The following is a 23,356-nucleotide window of genomic DNA, read 5'->3' on the forward strand; positions in this document are numbered from 1 at the left end:
GAAATAGATGCACTGGCTTATTGCATTAAAATGATGTGGAATTATCAGTGGTCTGTTAAGCTCTCACAGACCTTGGATTCAATTCTGCAATTCCAAATATAGTAATTTTTTTTGTCTTCATCAATATTTTTCTGCGATGAACAAAGATAAGACAAGAATATTCCCCAAATATAGAGTAAAAATTATATTAGTGGCAAGTGACAGTGACCTTTCACCAACTACACCACCAGCAAAAGAGGAGCAAAGAGCAGAAAGTAACTTAGAAATTTGAGTAACCCGAACTAAAATGTTACTTTACATACTGTATATACCACTGTTTGTACTGCATATTATTTTGGTGATAATTTTATTTCCAGGAGGCCTCCAGAGTTAAAGCACCATAATTCAAGTTTTGTTGTGATTTGAAATTTGTGGTGATTGAAAGACCCTGCAAGATATTCACTTTGGCATTAGGTTTATCCTTACCCGAGGATGGTTACTTGGAATTGGTGGTGCTGGAGTTAATCCGAGGGAATCTAGACAAAAAGATCACAGCAACACTATTAATGGAATATGATTCCATATTCACACATTGTCATTCTTTGTGTGGAATTTCAATATGACTTGAATAAAGGCAATGTGGAAAGTTCATGATTAAAACAAAGCACAATTTGAAATAATCAACATAATTTTCAGAGGAGCTTAAACTTACAATATGATGTTCACATGCACAGTGGTGTGCTATATTCAGCAAACTTATGGTGTAAATGTGTAAGCGATAGGCTGAAAATTTAGTTTAAGTTGCAAATGTCACAGGAATTAACAGTTTTGTCAGCTCCACACTGAAAAATTCATGATGAAGGAAGCTGGGTTAAAAAATGCAGAAAATACCAGGACTGATTGAAATGATTCCGCGCCCCCCCCCCCCCCCCCCCCCCCACTCATGTTCCTGTAGTCCTCTTAAACTCTATTCATTAATGGTTTATTAAGTGGCATAGTGACACATCTAGTAGTGTTGTCGTCTCACCGTACTAGTGATGTGGGTTCAATTCTGACCTCTGGTGCTGCTATGTGGAGTCTGCACATTTTCCCTGTGACATCTCCCTCTGACATAGTGTTACCCTGGCGTGTTCCAATTTCTCCCACCTCCCAAAGAGATGTGGGTTGGTAGATTAAGTGACCCCTGGTTTAGGTTGCTGGTGGGAGAATGGGTATGTGTGTGAGAAATAAGGAAATGGGGGAATGGGATTGATGGAGTTGGTCCAAGAGCTGGCACAGATTCAATGTCATAAGGAAATATAAAAATACTATGAGGATGTAATATTATTGCAATTGATCCAGTATACAACGTAATTTGATAAATATATCCCAACATTCAAAATTCATTCTAGTTCTTCAAAAGACATATTTTTACTCATAGTGCAAGTGGATATTTGGGGATAAGAAAGCATTAACTTATATTTGAAAGCATTGGAAAACATGTTTATTGAGAATAGAGCTACTAAACCATCCCTCCAATTCCATTACTTTTATTATCAAGCCAATGCTGTGTACTAATTACACCTTACAACTAATCTCAGAATTATTTCCACAAATATTGTCTGACCAACTAAGTATTTTCAACATTTTCTGTTTTTATTTCAGATTTCCAGCGTCACCGGAAAATGCTGGAGACTGGTCAGTGTAGCATTAGGTCGAGTCAATCAAAATAGGCCAGGTGTTAGTCTCAGTCCACCAAGAAAGAATTGATCACAGTCTCTCGGGCAATGGGTGGACAAAATAAACCCAGAAGGCTTTATTGTGGCAAGAGCAACAGGCTTGCCTGTGCAGTGCCAGTGTCTGAGGAAAGGTTATACCCCCAAGAGGAGACAGAGCCATGAATTTGTGGTCCTCAGGGTGGTCCTCAGTACTTCTGGGTGAGGAAGGAGTAAAAGGGAGAGGAAGGAAATAAACACTCACAGTCTTTTTAAAAAAAAACTTTATGAAGCCAATTGTCTAGATAAATTTTCTGGTGAAGAGCAGTTTCATATTTATTGAAATTTTTATTTATATACCTGTGCAACAAGTACCTGTTCTCATTCACTCCACCTCTAAGAAAAAGTAACTTTGCAAGGGCAGTAACGTACCTACTGGGTGGTCTGGATTTGGGCATGGCTCTGTGAGAACACGAAGAAGTCCATCTGACTTGTAACAATAGTGGTCAACCATCTGGAGAGAAAGTTTTACATTAAGTTAAAAATACAAAGCACAATATGTCATCCGCAAACACAAAACCCACACTTACACACGAACCACGAAACACACTCACACGAGAAACACAAAACACACACACTTGAACTTCCACACAAATGATGGCAAGATTTGGAGCAGAGGTTTTGCTTTTAGTACCATCAACCATCTGAATTATGATTCATATTAGGCTACTCACCAGATTGTTTTTCTCAAATTACCATTCAAACTCGTGCAAATTACTGAACATAAAATTGTCCATGAATCAACTGAGCAGTGTTTTAGAACAATTATTTCAACCTACATTAATAAGTATTCTTTAATACATTTGTAAGTGGCAATTTGTTTTACAAATAGAGCTTAACATGAAATTATCATATAATATAAACAATTTTAGTGAGACAGTCTAATCTAATACTCATTTTCAGTAAGAGAAATGACTTCAAGAAACTGTACAGAGACAATGATTAGTTTCATTGATATGTAGCAGTCAGTAAAGCAAACATTACTTTAATATTTAAAACTTCACAAAGGTGGTTAGCATTGTTGGAGGGACAGCCAGTTTCAGGAGCAAAGTGAGCTTCCAGTTTGGTCTTGGAAAAGCCTACAGAAACTCAGTTTGTGTTGTGATTGAAGTCCTTCATTTTCTGCACTTGTTTTGGGTGATTTCAGGTGATTTGTGCTGATATAAATCAACGCAACCTGTGAAAACTGTAGGCCAGTGTGTCATTCTGCATGGAAATATTCAACTCCTGGCAAAGTTGTAACTATGTGTGTTAACCCATTTTTGCAGCCTTCACCAAACCTAGGTGCCCACAGTCTAACTGAGATTGGTTTCAACAGAATGGCATTTCTCAAGTCTTCAAGCAATCCAACATTGGGAAGACTGAAACAGATACTGAGAGGAAAAAAAGTGAAATCTATTTCAATGAAACCTGTAGGGAAATTTTCAAGGGAAACCAACAAGGATCCTTGCTCTTCTTCCTTAAACATTTGATTTCTTGTAGCTGGGCAAGGTACAAGAATCACCATCACCATCATTGCCCACTCATCACCATCATTGGTGATGAGTGGGCAAGATGCCGTTGAATGAAATTGGACTTGGATTGATTAGAGAAGCTGAGTTTTAATGGAAATGGACAAGGTTGAGAAATGGTCAAGTAGAGAAGTTTGGTTATCTGTCGAAGGAAGCCAAGGTATGGATGAAACACAGAGATTGAGTGATTACCTGACCTCAAGGGAGAACGAAATGTAAAAAGGGAAGAAAGCTAAAAATAATTAAGAACTGAAAGCTAAATTTAAATAACTTTTTTTTTAAAATCTCCCTTAGGGGAGACTTTAAAATAAAGTTATTGAAATTTAAAAACAAAAATCAAAACACTACAGTTTCTGGAAATCCAGAATAAAAAATGCTGGAAACACACAGTAAGTCAGGCAGCATCAGTGGAAAGAGAAACAGAGTTATGATTTCAGGTCAAGGACCCTTTGTCAGAACTGAAAAAGAAAGAAAACATGTTAGTTCTAAGTTGCAGAGAAGGTAGGGGAGGGATAGATTGGACAAAAGGAATATTAGTAACAGAATGAAGCCAGGGATGCCATGGTTACATAAAATTTTAAAAAAATAATTTCTCAAATTCCTGGAAATACTCAGCAGGCCAGGCAGCATCTGTGGAAAGTGAAACAGACTTAATACTTCAGGTCAAAGACACTACATTAGACCAGGGAAAGAGAAAAGATAAACTGCTTTTATGATACAGAAAGGGTGAGGGAGGGATGGTTTGGAATCTATGGTGAGGTGAGGACAAGGTTGCTGCGAGGATAAGTGTAGAGGCCCACCCAGTCGACGAGTTAATGGGGGAAAGTTTTAAAGGATTTTTTTTGGTACCCAAATAACTGCATTGATACTGCTCCCTGTTCTCAGATAGAACTCAAAAACTTAGTAAGTTTTGCTGCCAATTTCTACACACGGTCTAACTCATGGCCTGACTCTTCCCTTCCCTTCCTGAATCTCTCCTCTACCTCAAGCACATAGACTCCCACAAATATATCAACTGTACTTCCTCTCACCCTACTCCTGTAAGGAATCCATTCCATCTTCCCATTTTTTCCATCTCCGTCATATTTGCTCCAATGATGAGACTTTCTTCACTGGTACCTCTGAGATATCTTCCTTCTTCATGAACCATCACCCAATGTCAGCTTGCAGAACACTACCTCATCCTCTGCTTGGACACACTGCAGCCTTTTGGAATCAATAATGAATTCTGCCACCTGCTTTCTCTGTCTGTATCACAACCGGCCATTTCTGCTCTAGGTCATCCATCTGTGATATTGGCTTAGATGTATTCTCACTCTCTAACTGGCCTCATTAATCCATTGACAGAATGACCTCAACAACTTATCTTCATAGCAAACCTGGCCTCACTCCTTTATGCAGCCAATCCATCCCTCCCCCGCTTCTCTGCAAATTTATACTAGTTTGTTTACTTTCTCTCCAGTTCTGATGAAAAGTCTTCCATCTGAAATGTTAGCTGTTTCTCTTTCCAATGATGCTGCCTGACCTGTGAGTGGTTCCTGTTATTATTGCCACAGTTATATGTTGCTTACAAAGCTGTTGGATCAATAAGAACTTAAAATTTAGCTCTTAAGGTGATCTAAAAGGCTATGGTGTTGTTCAAACAAACAGATCAAACAAAAATAGTTTTATTAGATGCAATAACACTGACAAAAAATATCGTATTATAGATATGAAATCTTTAACATACGTGATGAAAGAGAAATATGTCTAAGCAACCACCAATGTTTGAGAATTCTATAAAGCACTGGGCAATAGATCAAAGGTGAGAATACATGGAATGTTCTGATAATATGTTGCTGTAGAGTTTTGCTGTACAACTGAAATCTGTTCGGTGATTCAGTTTCAACACTCTTCTGTGAAATTAATTAACTAGTTGTTAAACTTATCATTCTTTGAGGGATTTGCCATGTGCCAAATAGCTACCACATTTGTATAAGCAACAATGAAATGGTTCTGAGAGATATCATAAAACCTGAAATAAATTCAGGTCCTTCTTTTTCAAAATAGGATTTTTAACTTCACTAGATTTCATTCAGTTCAGGAGTATATTAATATTCCAATATCCTTGCCCTTCGACAAAACTGTCCAGTTCTGTTGTAATATATCCATTTGTGATGTTGGGTCAGTTTTTCTCTCTGCATTAGTACATTTGACCTGCTGGGCAAATCCCATTTAGGAACACAAAACACAAACAAATGTAATCACTCTCCCTTTATCCCATTAACAGATTTGAACTGGCCTCAGCCTATCACAGAAATTCACCTTGCGCTATTCATACCTCTTCCCCAATTTCTCTGCAATTAAAAACTTGTTTTTTCTCTTGGTCCCAGTTCTGATGAAGTGCTTTTGACCTGAAACCTTAACCGTGTTTCTCATTCCACAGATGTTGCCTGGTCTGCTGAGTTTGGCTGGAATTTGCTCTCATTTTACAGCTGTAACCTCTCTGGAATCACTATTTTGCATATCCAGTATTTTTGATGAGGACATAATGGCTGATCGGATGAGCTTCTGAGAGCATTCAATCCCTTACTACACATCTCAGAATCATCTTGAACCACTTGTTATGCAATCAGTTACTTTGAAGTTATTAATGGGCATGAAATGAAAGAAAAATATTAAAGCCATCCATTGTACTGAAATGAAATGAAAATGAATTATCTACAGAAAACATGAGTATTGCAGTCAATCAGTCGTCTCTCTTGCAATGCAGTTGATGGGGGGGGTGGGGCGATTAATACTATAGGCAAGGTTGATGTTTTGTGCCTCAGGGCCATCTCACTTTTAAAACACTGTCTGCATTCTGAAACCTGTCTGCATTTTGAAACAGTTCACGTCCTATCACCAGCACACTACTTCTCATAGATTACAAGATGTACATATTTTAAAATTTTAATCTTATCTTTTCACCTACTACTTCCCACTGACAGTATGCCAACCACCAGAATCGAGGAACTGGGCTCAATCAATCAAGCATCTAACCACTGGGCTGTACTCAACTTCTGCTAACAAGCCAACCAGTTTTAAAGACTTTGTTTTGTTTCAACAGTGAAATTTTCAAAATGGCACAATGTTCTGTTTTAAACCATGCAATACAAAGGGGAGGTTACGTGTAACTTTTCAAGAAGAAGTGTGAAATCTAACGTGGTATTGGAAGAGTGCATTTCTTTTTTCCAGTTCTCACATCCAGCTAACAATTAATTTAAGGGCTATCAGAATAGTGATGGGGATTCATTAATTGGCTTTACTATCTCTAGAATAAAGAAGTTTAAAATTAGTCAAAATTTCAATTTAAAACACTAATTTTAAGCATTGGAGGATAGTGTGTATATATGAATATCTGTGAAGACTCTGATGGGTTCAGCTGGAAAACTTTCCAAGGTCAAATAATCTGATCAGGTCCAATACAAAGGATCAGTAAGTCAAAGGTTCCTCTCTGCAGATACTCATGAAAATGCAGCTTCATGATAGAAGGATGGAAACTTCAGACAAGTGAAGGAAAATAATACCTAAAATTGATAGGTTGATCAGTGATATTTTACCTATGCTTATTTATTAAATTGTAACTTTAATTAAGAATAATCTAGCACTAATTTTATCTGCTATTCTTAGCATGGTTGCTGATATAGTTCATTGCTGTGTATTATCACACAATAACATTGGTGTAAATTTGAAGTGTATTATCACATTATAACAGGACAGAAAGGGAGAGTTGTTTGTGTTTTGTGTTCCTAAATGGGTTAAAAGTCAGGCTATTTTCTTTAAAAAGGGGATAAGGACAGCTACCATAGTAATAATTTTGTTATACTTTGTGCTGAAAAGGTGCTTTTTTTACTGATAACATCCATTAATTTCGAAAACTAGGTGCAGATATGTTTCAATGTAGATATAAGGAAACATTGAGAGAATGAATATTGAAGTAATATAAAACAAAATGTTCTCTATATTATCATACCTGCCAGAGAGTGTCAAACTTTTTCCCATCTGGAATGGATAGCTTGCCTGTTTTGTCCCTATCAATTCGATAATGATATACTTTGCCATCGTGAAACAAACAGAGAGCATATGATCCCTTGTCATCACGATCTCTTATTCTGGAAAGAAGAAGAATTGCAATCATTATTCATGCAAAGCCACTATGTAAATCTGCCTTCTATTGTGTGAGAATCTATTATTAGGAAGTGATCCGGGACCTGAAACGTTAACTGTTTCTCCTTCCACAGATGCTAAGTATTTCCAGCATTCTCTGCTTTTATTTCAGGTTTCCAGCATCTGCAGCCTTTTGATTTCCAAAGAACATAAGATTAATTTTCATAGCTGTTCATGATACAACAACCCTTTCATCCCAGGAATTAGACTAGTGAGTCTATTTTGGATGTCTCCAATGCTAGAATATCCAAAACTGTACACAGTACTTCAGGTGCTGCCTTGCCAACACATTGTACCAATACTTCTCTGTTTTTAAACTCCAAACTCATAGCAATAAAGGCCAATGTGCAGTTTGTCTTTTTATTTACTTGATGTGCCTGCATGCTAATGTTATACATTTCATGCCTCTGTACTCCATTCATTAGCAGACTTTCTCCATTCTGCCTTTTGATTTTCTTTTGTACCAAGGTGCATGGCCTTACACTTTCCAAAACTAAATTCCATTTGGCAGTAAATAATTGAGGGCCAAAGATTAATCATTGGAGCACTCCACTAGATACTTCTTTCCTGTCTAAAAGAGACCCAGTTATTCCAACATTTTTTCTTCTATGTGATAACCAGTCTTCAGTCCACATTAATAAACTTCCCCAATATAGTGAATTCTTAACTTGTGCACTAGTCTTTTATATGCCACTGAATCAAATGCCTTCTGGAAATCCAAATGTATTACATCTACAGCTTCCCCTCTATTGACTCTACTTGCCAAACATGATTTCCCTTCCATAAAACCATGTTGACCTGGTTTGATTGCATTAAGCTTATCTGAATGACTAGCAGTTTCTTCCTTGATCATCGACTGCAACATCTTCCCAACAGCTAATAATTGGCATGGAGTTTCTTGCTTTTTTCTTCCATCTTTCTTGAACAAATGTGTCAAATTCACAATTTTCCAATCCATTGGTACTCTCCAGGAACTCAGTGAGTTTTGAAAAACTTCAACCAATAGCTCTACTGTCTCTGCAGCATTTAAAACCCATGGATGCAGGCCTTCTGGTCCTGGCAACTTGTCTGCCTTTGGTCTCACCATTAGTTCTTCCAATATCTTGTCTCTCATGATAGGATTGTTACAAATTCTTCTATTTGAAACTGGACTATCTGTGATCTTTGGGATGTTTGTAGTGTTCTCTACCATGAAAACTGATGCAAAGTATTGGTTTTAATAATCTGTACCTTTCCTTGTTTCTTGTTATTAATTCCCTAATCTTATGCTCACCTGAGTGACCCACTTTCTTTTTATACGGCCATGGTAGTTCTTGCCATTTGTTTTAGAACACAGAACACAGAACAGAAGAGTGCAGCACAAGAACATACCCTTCAGCCCACCAGGTCTGCCCACCACACGTGTTGTAAGATTTTATTTGTCAATTTACTCACATAACCAATTTTATCCCTCCTTATTAACCTTATAGTTCTCTGCTGCTGATTCCTAAAAAAATCCCAGTCTTCTGGTCCACCACTAGCTTTGCCACTTTGTATGCTTTAGTGTTTGACTTAATATTTTCCTTTGTTAATCGTGCATGGTTTATCTTTCTATACTCAGGTTTAACAAGAATGGTGCATAATCTTTGACCGATTATCTCTGAACTAATTACTCATGAGACAGAAGTACTTGTACTTTTCCTATTATAGTCATATAGCATTATTCCTACGTGACTATTCAAAGTACAGTAACTGGTCATTTCCCTTCCTCTAGGACAACTGATTGGCTAACCGCTGCCACTTTCACCTTAATGAAAAATTATTTCATTTAACAAAGAACTCAAGATAATGATCTACCTAAATCATCTACTTATCATGATTTATTGCAAGGTTATTTTAGAATTTTGTTCTCAGGTCAATTTTTGAAGGATTTTGTTTTGCCTTTTGATATAACTGACATCTGTTCTTCACCCACTAGTTCCGGCCAACCACAGAACCAGGTGCAAAAGGCAAAAGCAAGATGATTGCACAAACCACAGGTTGTTCAACTTATTCTCTACTTTAACTGACAGCAGCACTACAGTGAAACAGTAACCAATTTATTTCATGCAATCTTAAGGACACCAAGTCAGACAAACAAAAAAGACATCGCATGCAACAATTTTAATGATCCTTAATTGAACAAAATAAAACAAATCACCCAGTACATACTTAAAATGTGGCCCAAGCTACCACACAAGTAAAATTGGTGACATTTGACTGGTTCTGTAATAATTACTCTACTATGGCTTCCAGTACCAAATTCTTGAGAACAAACTTTAAATAAACTTTGATAGTTTTATGTAAAATGTGACAATAATCCCTGTTAGCAGTTGTCAATGGGCTACTTTTTCTGGCTGACAGGTAGCCTATTTTCAGTGGCCAACACTTCTTTTTTGCTTGTGCTAATACAACCACATTCATTTAGTACCATTCAAATCTTCCTCTGTTGCAGTTAGGGTCCAGGTCGCATGTCTGTTGCCAGCCCCTTGACACTGCTTTAAAGATTGTGCAATCAAAGTCCAACTGGGAACCACAAAATATCTGCTGCTCTTTCTCATGCAGGAGAATTGGGGAAATTATGAGCAGTTTTGCTGTTTTTGTAATTAAGGGGAAAAATGCAACTTCACTCAAACTGGACAAGATTTTCAGCCTCCGTGCTGTTCTAAATAACTAAACGTGCAGTGAGCTTGCTGGTCAGTCTGGCAAATGCTATTTGGATCCAGTGTCAAGCTAAATTGAAGGTAGGTTCAAGTGCAGAGCTGATGCAATTCAGCAACAATTGGTAGTTATAATATCTATAACTAGGCAATGCAAGCTTCATCCTTTTGTGCATAAATTTTGCATTGGGGTCTGACAATAGGAGAGGGTCCAGATTTAGAAAGTAATGTCCCACCTGTTTCAGGTGGACAGGGTGCTTGTCTATTTACATGTCTGCCACAGAGCTGCAAATTTCTCCCCGATACAAGAGGAACTTCACTTGGAATGAGAGATCATGGATAGCCATGAAGACTTGGGTGCATTGGAGAATCATGGGTACAAGTTACAGCAACCTTCTAAGCCACATAATTTTGCTTCCAGATTTTTTATATGATAGTTTGGCAAATTGGTTCATTATTCATAAAAACCTTGAATGGTAATGCAAAGAAGAAAGGATTTCCAGAAGACTTTTGATAAGGTGCCGCATAACAGGCTTATCAGCAAAGTTGAAGCACATTGCATGAAAGAGCTATTAATAACATGGATATGCAACAGAAGAGAGGATTGTGGTGAATGGTTGATATTGGACTGGAGGTGAATGGTGGCATTCCTGGAGTTCAGTGTCAGGGCCATTGGTTTTTCTTGGTCTATGTTAATGACCTAGAGTTAGCAATGCAAGGCTCAATTTCTAAATTTGTGGATGACACAAAATCAAAATATTGTGAACTGTGATGAGGACAGTGAAAGATGGCAGCAAGATATAAACATGCTGGTGGAATGGACAGACAGATGGCAGATGAAGGTTAATGCAAAGAAATGTGAGGTGATGGATTTTGGTAAGAAGATGATGATAGAGAATAAAGGATATAGTTCTAAAAAGGGTGCAGAAGCAGAGAGCCCTGGGTTATGGGTACATTAGAATTGGCAGGGTAGATTGTGAAAGTGGTTAATGAGGCATACAAAATTCTGGGCTTAGAGTTAATAGAGGCTTAAAATATAAAAGCAAAGAAGTCATGTTGAACCTTCATAGAATACTGGTCTGGTGTAAACGGGAGTATTGCATTCAATTCTGGTTGCCACATTTTAGGAAGGACATGAGGACAGTAGAGAAGGTCCAGAAGAGATTTAGGAGGATGCTTCCTGGGATGACTAGAGGCTGGGACTATAGATTTTATAAAAGTATATAAAATGATGAAGGTCCTGGACAGAATGCACAGTGGGAGGCTGTTCGCATTGGTGGAGAGGTGAAGGACTAGAGGTGAAAGATATAGGAGAAAAATTGAGAACGACATGAGTAAAAACGTTTTTACATAGTGTGTGGTTGGAATCTGCAACGCACCCCACATATGTGGTGGAGGCAGGTTTACTTGTGGCCTTCAAGTGAGAAATGAAAAAATATATGGTAAGGAAAAATTTACAAAACCACAGAGAAGAGGTGGGGAGGGGTGAAAGTGATGAATTGCTCTTATAGAGAGTTGGCATGGACACGATGGGTTGAATGACCTCCTTCTGTGCTGTAACCATACTATGATTCAGTCCAAACTGCCCGCGTTGGCTTGTTTGAAGGGCCATCCAGTTAATCCCACTCATCTAATCTTTTCCCTCAAACTTGTAATTCTTTCACATTCAAGTATTTATCCAATTCTCCTTTAAATATCAATCCACCACCCCATCAGGCAGTGCATTCCAAATATAACAATTTATGGCATTGACAAGTTTTTTTCCATGCCTCTTCTGGATCTTTTGCCAAACTATTTACTTCAGTAAGCTAATATCAAAACATAAGCAAATGGAAACAGTTTTTTTTTAATTGTACTGATTCTAATCTGATTTAAAACCAGAAATAGCCACTGATTTATTCTGTTTGGTGATGTGTTTCCAATTCTGCATGTGGCCTTCCAAATGGTGTCATGTGATTCTGTGTCTCTCTCACACACCAGACCACTGATGCCAGTTAGCATCTGCTTCCTTGATATCTGGTGACAACATTTTGTCTGGATTGGAGCAGAGAGGATGTCGAGGATCAAGGAAAACTTTCCCTATTTGCAACTTTATTCTATGTTCACTTGACACAAGCTGAGCTTACCAGTGAGGTTCTGCAAGCACTGCTTTAAGAACCACTGTTATTGTTAATGCATAGTTAATGTTAGCACCTGTCTGCACTTAACCACAGGTCAGTGCAGGAAGTATATGTACATAGATTTCCATTGAGCTACAAAACCACAAGCTTCCACTAAATATATAGACAACAACTTGAGCACAATTGATTTTTTTGTTAGTTACATAGTCCATGTTTTAATCTTCCCGTTGGCATTGAGTTGACTCTTACAATCATTGGCATGGTCAGACCAGTGACTCCATCTTTATTTATTGACCAACAGGTAGCTAGATAATAGGCATGTATAACACCAGGGGCCACTGTGTAAATTTTAGAGAGAAACACTCTTGGGTCAGAACTTTACATTCCAGGATCTTCTGTCAGAAGTTCAGGTACAGAAGTCAGTGGTATCCCCATCATATCTTATCTATTGAATTCTAAAAATTAACAGATAGGAAAGCTTATAGCCATGGTTCCTCAGTATTCAATTGTCCAGACATGAGTTGTCAAGTTTTCCCAAAATGTCCATCAGAAGCAACTCCACTTGGAAAACAGGTTGAAGTGTACAACGTCTAAATGAAACAATAGTAATGCCAATCAGGTTACTGATTCAAACTGGCATGACTGCAGGACTCATACGTTATAGGAGCTGATGCTCCTATGAAATCTTGGATACACACATACTCCTTGGGCTATTTCTAATTAACCAGACCCAAAAATTCATCTGGGCTCAAATATTTTCCATTCAAATGTATTGCAGACATACATCATCAGACAATGCTGGTTGAGGGCAGAAAGGAAAACAGACTATTTGCTTTCACTTTAGCAGTGTGTAACATCATTAACATCAAGTTTGAACTTTGTAAGCTTCACCTTTCAAGTTAACAATGCAGAGTTCTCAAGAGTGTCAGGTCTGGAGGTAGAGGATGAAACTTCCTGGCCCAGTACTGGAGTTACAGTGTACCATCCTTGGCCAGGCACAAATGTATTTGAGTTTCTGTCCAGGGCAATCCCAGTATATGACATCTTCTTGGCAGAACACAGCACCAGAGAAGGGTGAAACTGGGCACCATCTCACCACAGTCCCTCCCTTTGAATAAAAGGTGCTGCTAGGAAAATGAGTAGTGTAGCCGTTAGTGTAATGCTATTACAGCGCCAGCAACCCAGATTCAATTCTGGCTGCTGTCTGTAAGGAGTTTGTACATTCTCCACGTGTCTGTGTGGGTTTCCTCTGGGTGCTCCGGTTTCCTCGCACATTCCAAAGATGCTTGGGTTAGGAAGTTGTGGGCATGCTATGTGGTGACACTTGTGGGCTGCCCCCAGAACACTCTACGCAAAAAGATGCATTTCACTGTGTGTTTCAATGTACATGTGACTAATAAAGATATCTTAGTATGAATTAAAAAATGAATTTCGATTAAAGACCTGAGAAGCGAACTCTCCACAAATGGTGTTGGGACTTTCCAGCATTCAGAGAAGATCTTGCCTCATCCCTGCCCTTACAGTGACACATAGTTCACCTTAACTCAGCTCATTGAATGGTTTGTTTGGGGCTAAAACTATTTAAACTTTACTTTGGCCTTGCTTTAGATAAGCTGATAAGTTAGCACCAAACTTCAAAGATCTGCATGGTGACCGGAAGGAAATATAAGGCTTAACAGACAAGTGTCTTTTCAGCTTAGTGGCAAGGTCCCTTGTCTCTTTTCTCCAATAATTAGACCCACCCAAGCCTTTTCAGGCACTCCTGAAACTGATAACTCTGTGGCTTCATTTTCAGGAGTCTTTAGCATTGATATTTTGGGCCCGTACTCGCCACTGGCACATTCGGCTCAACTACCTCCACCACTGCACTTCCATCCATAATAGTAATTTGAAAAATGAAATGAATGCTTTTGTCAGGGGAAAACATCAGGGAAATCAGTCCCAATCTTCAGTTATTCATAGCCTCTCTCCCTGCTTTTGCCTTTTAAATTAGGGCCCCATCAATAACTCCAGTTTAATATTCCCCTAATAATAAAGTAAGAACAGATAATGCTTTCTGCAAATTTACACAACTAATGTAAGATAGAAACTGAAAAATTAATAGAGGCCATGTGCCCTAAATCGAAGAGATACTGAGTTTCACGGCTTTGAAAGTTCTGTTTTGGGAAGGTGCAAGCAACGTCAGTACATTGTGAGCAGTAACAGGAGTTAATTAGTGATCAAGCAGGACTTCAATTTCAAATTACTGAGCTGCTTTTTGGCAACTACCTACAGTTAACTGAAAAATAATTTTAAACTGAATGAACTAATTCACTTCACAGCACAGGCAAAAGCCTCATGGATACTTAGAGAAATGTACAGAACCTTTCAACTTTAATTATTTTACTCACAAAAATTTTCCATTTGTCCGTGTGCCTCTGAGCATGCAGCGCTCAGCATCATCTCGGGATTTCTTCCCATGGAACCAAGGCATTCGCTCATGGGCTGTTGTTGCAATTAGTTTCTCCAGCTGTGGCTTTTGACTGATGATTGCCTGTTCAAGAGCATCCCCCTGTACACAGAAATGAGAAAGTTTGCTTTATATATAAACTCATATCTAACTTCAACCCATTTTACAAATAGTGCTTAAAAAACAAAACACCTGAAATTAAATATCTTGTCCCTCAATATCAGTCCAAAGAAATGCAGTAGATACAATATGCCTGGATTTCCAAAAGACCTTTTATAACTACCACATTATGGACTTACTGCATAGGGGATGCCTCTGAGAATGGACAGTATGATAGCTACAACATAGGAACGAGAGTGTATGGGTAAAAGTTAGGTAGTATCTCAGAATGAAAAATGGTGGTAATTTATGCTGGGACCACTGTTGTTCACAATGAAAGATTTGTTCACAATGAAAGACAGTGAAAGATTTGGATGCAGAAGATGGAAGTACAATTTCAAATTTGGAGACATGGTTAAGGTAGAAGTGGACTGCAATAAAATACACGAAGATTTTAATAAACCTGCAAAATGGGTAAGCAATTGGCAAATTAATGTTAAGTTCAAAGGGATGCATGCTGCTGCATATGTTCACATCGACCTTGAAAACTAAAGGTGTAAAGTTCAGATCTGTAATGGAGTTATTTGGGCACTACAGGTGCTGCTTCAGGCTGAGAATTGTGTCCAATACACACTGGTGCACATCCTAGCATGAGGCACACTGGAAGATACAATGCTAAAGGTGTTAGCTCGTCCATAGACACATATCTGTCTGGAAATGTGCCGACAGTTCATGATGCCAGTCCAGGTATATTATTGATGGATGCCAACATCACCATATTGGAACTAAATGCTCCAGCTAGCGCCCTCTCTTAACCACCTACAAATGCTTGCCACCTAAATATATCCTCGCTAGTCCTATCAGTGTCTGGATGAATTTAGGAAACAAGTGAGAAGATTTTCCTCTGCTTTGTAATGGGGGAATGGACATCAAAAGGAGGGTGCATGGTTTTGGTGAGGAAAGCCAAGAATCTAGAGGAGCCTGGAGTCATAAGAAATCTGTACCTGCTAATGGAGGATGGGTATGTTTCCCATTCATTGGGACAAAAAGGTGGTTTGATGAAAAGAGAAGGGGTCCTTCCTTGGCAAGCAGGTAAACCTGGGGACTGGGAGAAGCATTTGTCCTCCTCCTTGCCAATAACTAGTAATTTACTGTCCTTGCTTCCTTTCAGCTGCTGGGTTTCCCAAATCCTGGAAATTCAGGCAGAATTTGGTTAAACCTATTTGTGAATTTAGATATGATGCTCAATCTTCACTGTGCTCCTTACTTTCCTGACCACCTGTAGTAAGTAGGCAGACTGCCTGGGCATCGTCTCTCCCAAGTTCAATTCTTAAACAGGCCAGTTGATTGCATTTTGGGTTTGGGTTTGTGAATGTTATCTTTTTTACATCTCACCTGACTCCAATCAACTTGCTTTTAGGGATTAAAAGTTATCACACACCATTCAATCATGTGGAATGACATGAAGTTGTAGTTTTTATCCACTAGTTCCATCAGTAAAATTTGGAGCTGTGCATTCACATTTAAGTGAATTTTTAATGGCTTGATATCTCATTTGTTGTCAAACCATCCCTATAGTACCAAAGGTTACATTTCATAGATGTGGAGCCTCATTCCTTCAGATTGTAAATATTATTGGTGATTTGATCAAATTAAAAGATTTAAGTAATTTATCTCTCTCTCTCTCTCTCTCTCACACACACACTCTTCAATCTTTATCTTTCTTTTGCCTCTGCTGTTTCTGTACATACTTTGGATTTAAATTAAGTATTCTAGTTTACACTTCCTAGTTGAGACTCTCCGTAAGGACTGTTCCTTGTGGTTTATTTAGGACATTTGAAGACATTTACAGTTGTTTTCCAGGTCCTACATCCTTTGTAGAGATCATCACACTAAAATGCATTAATAATCACCGTCCACAGGTTATAATGCTGTAGTCCACAATTGTGTAAAGCAGTCACTCAATCCAATGCCTCTGCTCCATCACAATCTCAGTTCACAGCCACTTCCTCCTCATTTATTGCATCCGGTGCTCCCGGTGTGGCCTCCTGCACAATGGTGAGAACGACGCAGATTGGGTGACCACTTCGTCGGGCACCTTCGCTCCGTCCGCTGCAACAGCCAGGACCTCCCGGTGGCACCCACTTCAATTCCACATCCCACTCCCATACTGACATGTCTATCCATGGCCTCCTCTACTGCCATGTTGAGACCAGACGCAGGTTGGAGGAACAACACCTCATATTCCGCCTTGGGAGTCTCCAACCTGATGGCCTCAATATTTCTCTAACTTCTGGTAACTCTACCCTTTCTTTTTCTTCCCCCACCACCACTCCTTTTGTCTTCTCTTATTCCTGTGGCTCCCTTCCCCCACCTTGATCACCTGCCCATCTCCTCTCCTCTGTCCTTTATTCCATGGCCCACTGCCCTCTACCGGATTCCTTCTTCTTCAGCCCTTTGCTTCTTCTACCTATCACCTCTCAGCTTCTTACATCTTCTCCCCCTCCCCCACCCTCTACCATCCTCCTCTCACCTGGACTCACCTATCACCCGATCTCACCTATCCCTTGCCTGCGTGTGCTCCTCCCCCTTCCCCCACCTTCTTATTCTTTCTGCCCTCTTCCTTTCCAGTCCTGATAAAGGGTCTCGGCCCAAAACGTCAACTGTTTATTTCCCTCCATGGATGCTGCCTGACCTGCTGAGTTCCTCCAGCACTTATTGTGTATTCCTCCTCTGAACCCAGTTCATCCTTCACCCCAACACACCATTCATACCATTTTATCCCTGCCCCCTCCTGAAACACATCAAATCAAATCATAGCAACAGAACAAAGTGATATGGGCTTAAACCATTAAAATAAATTCATAGAACAAATCGCAGAAAACTCTGCTTCACACAATGAGTAATCAACACAATGAATAAAATTACAGGGTGGATTCCATACTGAGTGGAAAAAAGCGAATAAGGGATCAGTGAGAAAACAGATGAATTCCATTACAAAGCACTTTGATTTTTGATTCCTTATTCCAGCGATTCGTCTGGCTATAACACAGCAATTAAATTGACTATGCCATGTCTGGAAGCTATCTTTTCTCCTTTATTTTCTTTAGATCACTTGACATTTTAGTCTATGAACCACCTGGTGGCTTTTCAATCACATTATATGCAGAAATTTTCCAAAGAGTTCTCATTTCTAACAAGGATTAGTAAATGCACTTGTGCATTCTTACAGCTGATATTCATACAATATAGCAATAAAAATGGAAAATGTGGTGGAAGGATAAATATCATCTTTTCTGACAAGTGAATTAAGTTCATGAATGAAGAACGCTAAGCATTTTAAACTAATTTTAACTAAAATTATTCACCTTCTGTTTATAAGGCAAAAAGTTATCATGGGAAAAGTGTGGCACCATGTTTTCTGTGGTACAATTGCATCACATATATCTATTACATAGTGGATGCATGGCTAGTCATAAAATTTCTAACCCACTTACAGTTTACACAACTTGAGCTGCTTATTCCATATCATAACCTTTCATGTTGTGTTTTTAATATTACCATTTAGTTTAGTCATTACAATTTCTATGGAAACCATACCCAACATTGCTAATGTCCGCATCTCAATCTTGTACATATCCAAGATTCCCACTTTGGTACAAGTCTGTTAGATGTGCAAGGAAACAAAAACAATGAAAATTCATACTTATTTCTGGACATAAGAAAGAAATTGGAAGTGTCTTCTTAATTCAATCTTGTGTGGATGTCAATCACTGGCAAGCTTGGCATTTATTGTCTATCCCTACGTTGCCCCCAATATCAGTGGACGATTGGAAGGAACCCTGCAGAAGTAATGTGTGAAAGGGTTTCAAATTCTTTCATCAGCATTTGCAGAAATCTTCCATCAAATTTATCGTGGCAAATTGAAAGGAGCGTTGGCAATGTGACACAGTTAAAACTGAAATAGATATCCTTATATGATATCAGATTTATTCAGTTATCTTTATTTGTAGTAGTACTTAAATGATGTATTCACTATATACAAAGATTATAAAACTAGTTTTTTTTACATTTGGGGCATTATTTCCATGCATGGTATGCCTTGTGCTTCTTACCAGAAAAAAAATATAGAACCTTTCATGATCTTGAAATCCCATAAGAGGTTTAAAACCATTAAAGCTTGTTTGAATTTTAGGCACTTTTGTAATGAATAAAGTTTCCACAAATCGCAATGAACTATATCATTTTTAGGAGTTGATTGGGGGAATAAATGTTAGCCAGGATGTAACCCATTCAAGCAGCTTCAGTGGGCACTGTGTTGTAGTTGTTATATGACTGGATTAATAATCCAGAACTGATAAAGAGTGTTGATTAAGCATTTTATTGGGCTTCTTCGGGGTGAGGTGGAGGGGGCAGGGGTGCAGCAAAGCAGCAGGAGACAACTAGGAGCCAACAATATTGGCTGAGGGCAGTAGAATTTTGTTCTCTAAGGGACAAAAGTGAGCTAGTAATAATTTTATGATAAATAATCAACAAAAATCAAGTTAATTATAATTTATGTATTTTTAAAAGTGAATTAAAATTCTCATAATGTCATTGTTGCATTTACACCTGCACTCTTTATTTGTTCCGTAGGTTTCCTGTCAATCTTCCACTGATATTGTGTTGAGAATCTCCAAGGGGAATACAACCCCATTATACCTAATTGAGAACATTTTCTGCATAGTCTTACAAATTTGCATGAGGGAGATATTGGGTTTGGGAAGGGAGGCATAGGGATAGAGAAAAAGGGACAAACAGAGAGAATGGAGGATACAGCTAGAGAGACTGAGTGGAGGAGAGTGAAAGGCAAGAGACAACAACAGGGGTGGGGGGGGAAGAGAGAGAGAGAGACAGGCAGAAAGACAGAGAGAGAAACACAGGACAAAGAGAAAGAGAGTGAGGGTGCATAGAGAGAATAAGAGACTGGAGTTTGGCAGTTGAAGTGAGGGGGGGTACAGCACTTTTCAGACTGGAGAGAAGTATACAGTAAAGGTCACCCAGATATCAATACCAGGACCATTGCTTCTCTAAATATACATTAATGATTTGAACTTTGGTCTAAAGAATACAATTTGCAGCTAAAACAAAACCTGGAGGCATAATAAACTGAGAAAGATAATATTAAATTTGGAGAGATAAAGACAGGCTGGTAGAATGGGTGGATGGGAGCAGGTGAAGTATGAAGTGTTACATTTTGATTGGAAGAATGAGCACAGACAACATTAACCAGAGAACACAATTCTAAAAGGGATACGAGATCAGAAAGCTCTGGGGATTCATCAAAACGGACAGAGCAAATTAAAAAAGTAATTAAAAAACATATTGGTTGCTGGGCTTTATAAATAGAGGCATACAGTACAAGAGCAAGGAAGCCATGATGACCCTTCATAAGACACTGGTTCAACCCCTACCGGAGTTTTGTGTTCAGTTCTGGGTGCTACTGTTTAGCAAGGATGTGAAGGCTTTGAAGAGGTTGTAAGAGGGATTTACCAAAATTATTCCAGAGGGCAGAAATGTTAATTATTTGGATATTCTGGAGAAAATGATATTGTTCTTCTTGGAACAGAGGAGGTAAAGGCATTTAAAATCATGAAAGGGATAGACTAAATGGATTGAAAGAAATTTTTCCCATTGGCAGAGAAGTCAAGACCAGGGGTCATAGAATGAAGGTGACTCGTAAAGAATAAGAAGTGACATGAGGAAACTATTTCTTACATTGTTTTGAGGATCCGGGATGCACTGCCAGGGATAGCAGTGGAGGAAGATTCAACTGTAGAGCTCAAAAGAAAGCCAGATAAGTATCTGAAAGAAAAGAATTTGCATGGCTGTGGGGAAAGGTTTGGGGGATGGGACTAACTGGAATGCACATAGAGCTGGTACAGACTTGATGGGTTGAATGGTCTCCTTCGATGCTGTGATCAGGTGGGATCCTGTGAGTTACTGGAAGCTGGGAGCTTGGTGAATAACAGAATAAATACTAAACCTCCCAAAGAAATGAGATTAAGGATTGAGGAATAAACTGTGAGAGGACTGAGAAGCAGGATACTTAGGAGAGGGTGAATTCAATGTCAAATCAGGTACAAACAGAGAAAGAAATTGAAAAAGAAAGACTGGATTGAGGAAAACAAGCAAACAGAACAGTAAAAAAGAGACAAGATTTAATATGTTATGTTCTTGAAATCTCATAAAATAAGAAGAGAATGCTGCACTGTCAGAATGCCATCCTTTGGGGAACGGCGCTAAAGTGGATGCTGTGATGGAGTGTCAGCCCGGATTTTGCACTCAAGTCCCTGAAGAGGGACTTGAATCCACAAGCTTCTAGATCAGGGATTGTTGTCAATGAGCCACAGCTGGCACACTCCAAAAGATGACGAAGGAAACTATCTAAAATAATTGTCATTCAGTTCTCCTTAGCAGTGTGACAACAGATGCCTTTTCATGACAGTAAATGAAAGCAATTTATCAGGATTGAATTTAATCCTTGGTTGCGTAGACTAAACAAGATAAGAACATACACACATTGTGCTCCACTTCCATAATTCAGCTCCATTGAAGTCAATGGAAACGAATTTCCGAAGCAGGGTACTGTGTGTGTTCGTTACTACCTGGTACATTTAGTACAGGCAATCAAATTCAAACATCTACCCAGATATTACTCATTGTTTACCACTAATACACTGGTCTTGGTCAGAGTGTGCTAATGTGTCCAGTTGTTCTTAAGGGCATTGCTCATTTAATGCCTTCTAACAATAACCACATGATTATGTCATATCCATAATAGTTTTTGATGTTTGATGATGGAAATGCATCATCATGAACAAACAGAAAGAAACATATCAACCATCACAGATCCCTAGCCCATTATAAAAGGGGATTTGTGGAGTCCACATTTCAAAATTTTCTTTTTAATTATAAAAACTCACCCTGCATATCACAAGTGAGACCTTTCATCTGTATTCAAAATATTTCAAACCATGTGAATTATTTCAGAGAATCAGTTCTTTTAAAATCTGGAAATAAAACCCTTGGGGAAAAAGTCCCTCTGGTTCACTAATAACTTCAGGCAATGAAACAAGCGTTTATACAAAATTTGCCTTCATACAAGTCCAGCCCCACATCAGTGCAAATCATTTTGCACAATCAAACTGCTAAGAAGGCCCATCATCACCTGCTGATAACAGTGAGGAATGTGCAGAAAATGCCTGTACTGCCATTTACACCCACATTCTGAGAATGAATTTAAAAAGGCAGCATAGCTTCATTGTGGTCTTCTTTCTAAACCCAGACTAAGCTTCTCATTAACTCCATTGGCTCTGTGTAAAGATGAAATTATGTTGAGGTTTGTGGGGGAACAGGATCTGCTGATGACAATCACAAATGGTGAGCCAGTGCTATCCAAGTTACCTCTTGCATGCTTTGCAAAGTACAAAGTGGTTACAGCAAGGAAACAGGCCATTCAGCCCAACCGATCCATGCTGGTGTTGCTGCACTACATGACCCTCTCCACTCTCATCTAACCCCCTTCAAAATACTAAAAATGCTGGAAAACTCAGCAGATCAGGCCACATCTGTGGAAAGAGAAAAAGAGATAATGTTTCAGGTCCAAGAACCTTTGTCAGAATCAGAGTTCAAGAGATATAGTTTTAAAGTTCTGAGCAAGGGTTACAAGGAGGATATGAAGAAACTTTTATTTTTATGCAGAGTAGTTATGCTATAATGATTCATGTGTTCATCAAGATTCCTGTCGAATAAGATAAAATAACTTTATTAGTCACATATACATCGAAACACACAGTGAAATGCATGCTTTTGCGTCGAGTGTTCTGTGGGCAGCCAGCAATATGTCTAAGCTGTCTGATTCAAATGTTCCTTTAAGTTCAACCATCCTCAGCTTACAGAAGTTTCTCCTGAATTCCCTGTTGGGTTCATTCTTGACCATATATTCAGCTACAAGAAAACGACTTCTCTACATTTACTCAATGAAACCATTTCGTAATCTTTATTCGGTCATCTCTCAGTCATTTTGCTTGGTATAAACACCTAGTCTGGTTTAAATCTTTCTCTGCCCCTTCTCCAGTACTCATATATCAGTTTTTCTATAATGTGGAAACCAGACTGTTCACAAACAGCTTCAATGCAAATTTAACATAATTTATCAGCTTTTCAATTCATACTCTGTTCTTTATTTTAAAAGGCCTAAAAAAGCTGCGTAACTACTTTTGGTGATCCTTATATTTCCACCTGCAGATACCTCATATTCCCATCCTCAGTTTCCTCTGATCCTCTACCATATTTAGACACTTACATTGTAAGAACAATGGGCAGTCCATTTTCTTCCTACCAGAATGAATTATTTCAGACTTAGCTATACATTTTCCACCTATATTCTCTTCCATTGCCTGCTTTGTCAGCATTAACTATACTTCCCCCACGCCCCCCCCAAGTCAGTGTCAACTGCAGATTTTAAAACTGTACTTCCATTACTATGTCTACATTGTTTACATAAATTATGATAAATAAAGATTGCAAGATTGAT

At 38.6% G+C, this 23,356-nt stretch overlaps 1 protein-coding gene across 3 annotated transcripts in view; it reads right to left on the bottom strand.

Moving 5' to 3' along the window:
* The window catches only part of syk (spleen tyrosine kinase), a 112,892-nt gene that overhangs the window by 42,343 nt on the left and 47,193 nt on the right, over positions 1-23,356 (bottom strand). For all 3 annotated transcript variants that reach the window (XM_052019904.1, XM_052019902.1, XM_052019903.1), the window contains exons 3-6: positions 14,621-14,781; positions 7,239-7,377; positions 2,106-2,187; positions 466-515 (exon numbers count right to left, since the gene is read on the bottom strand). In XM_052019904.1, the coding sequence (XP_051875864.1) occupies positions 466-515; positions 2,106-2,187; positions 7,239-7,377; positions 14,621-14,781 (432 nt within the window). The remainder of the gene's footprint in view (positions 1-465; positions 516-2,105; positions 2,188-7,238; positions 7,378-14,620; positions 14,782-23,356) is intronic.

This window comes from Pristis pectinata, chromosome 7 (genome assembly GCF_009764475.1).
Source record: "Pristis pectinata isolate sPriPec2 chromosome 7, sPriPec2.1.pri, whole genome shotgun sequence".
In the NCBI taxonomy this organism is placed as follows: Eukaryota; Metazoa; Chordata; class Chondrichthyes; order Rhinopristiformes; family Pristidae; genus Pristis; species Pristis pectinata.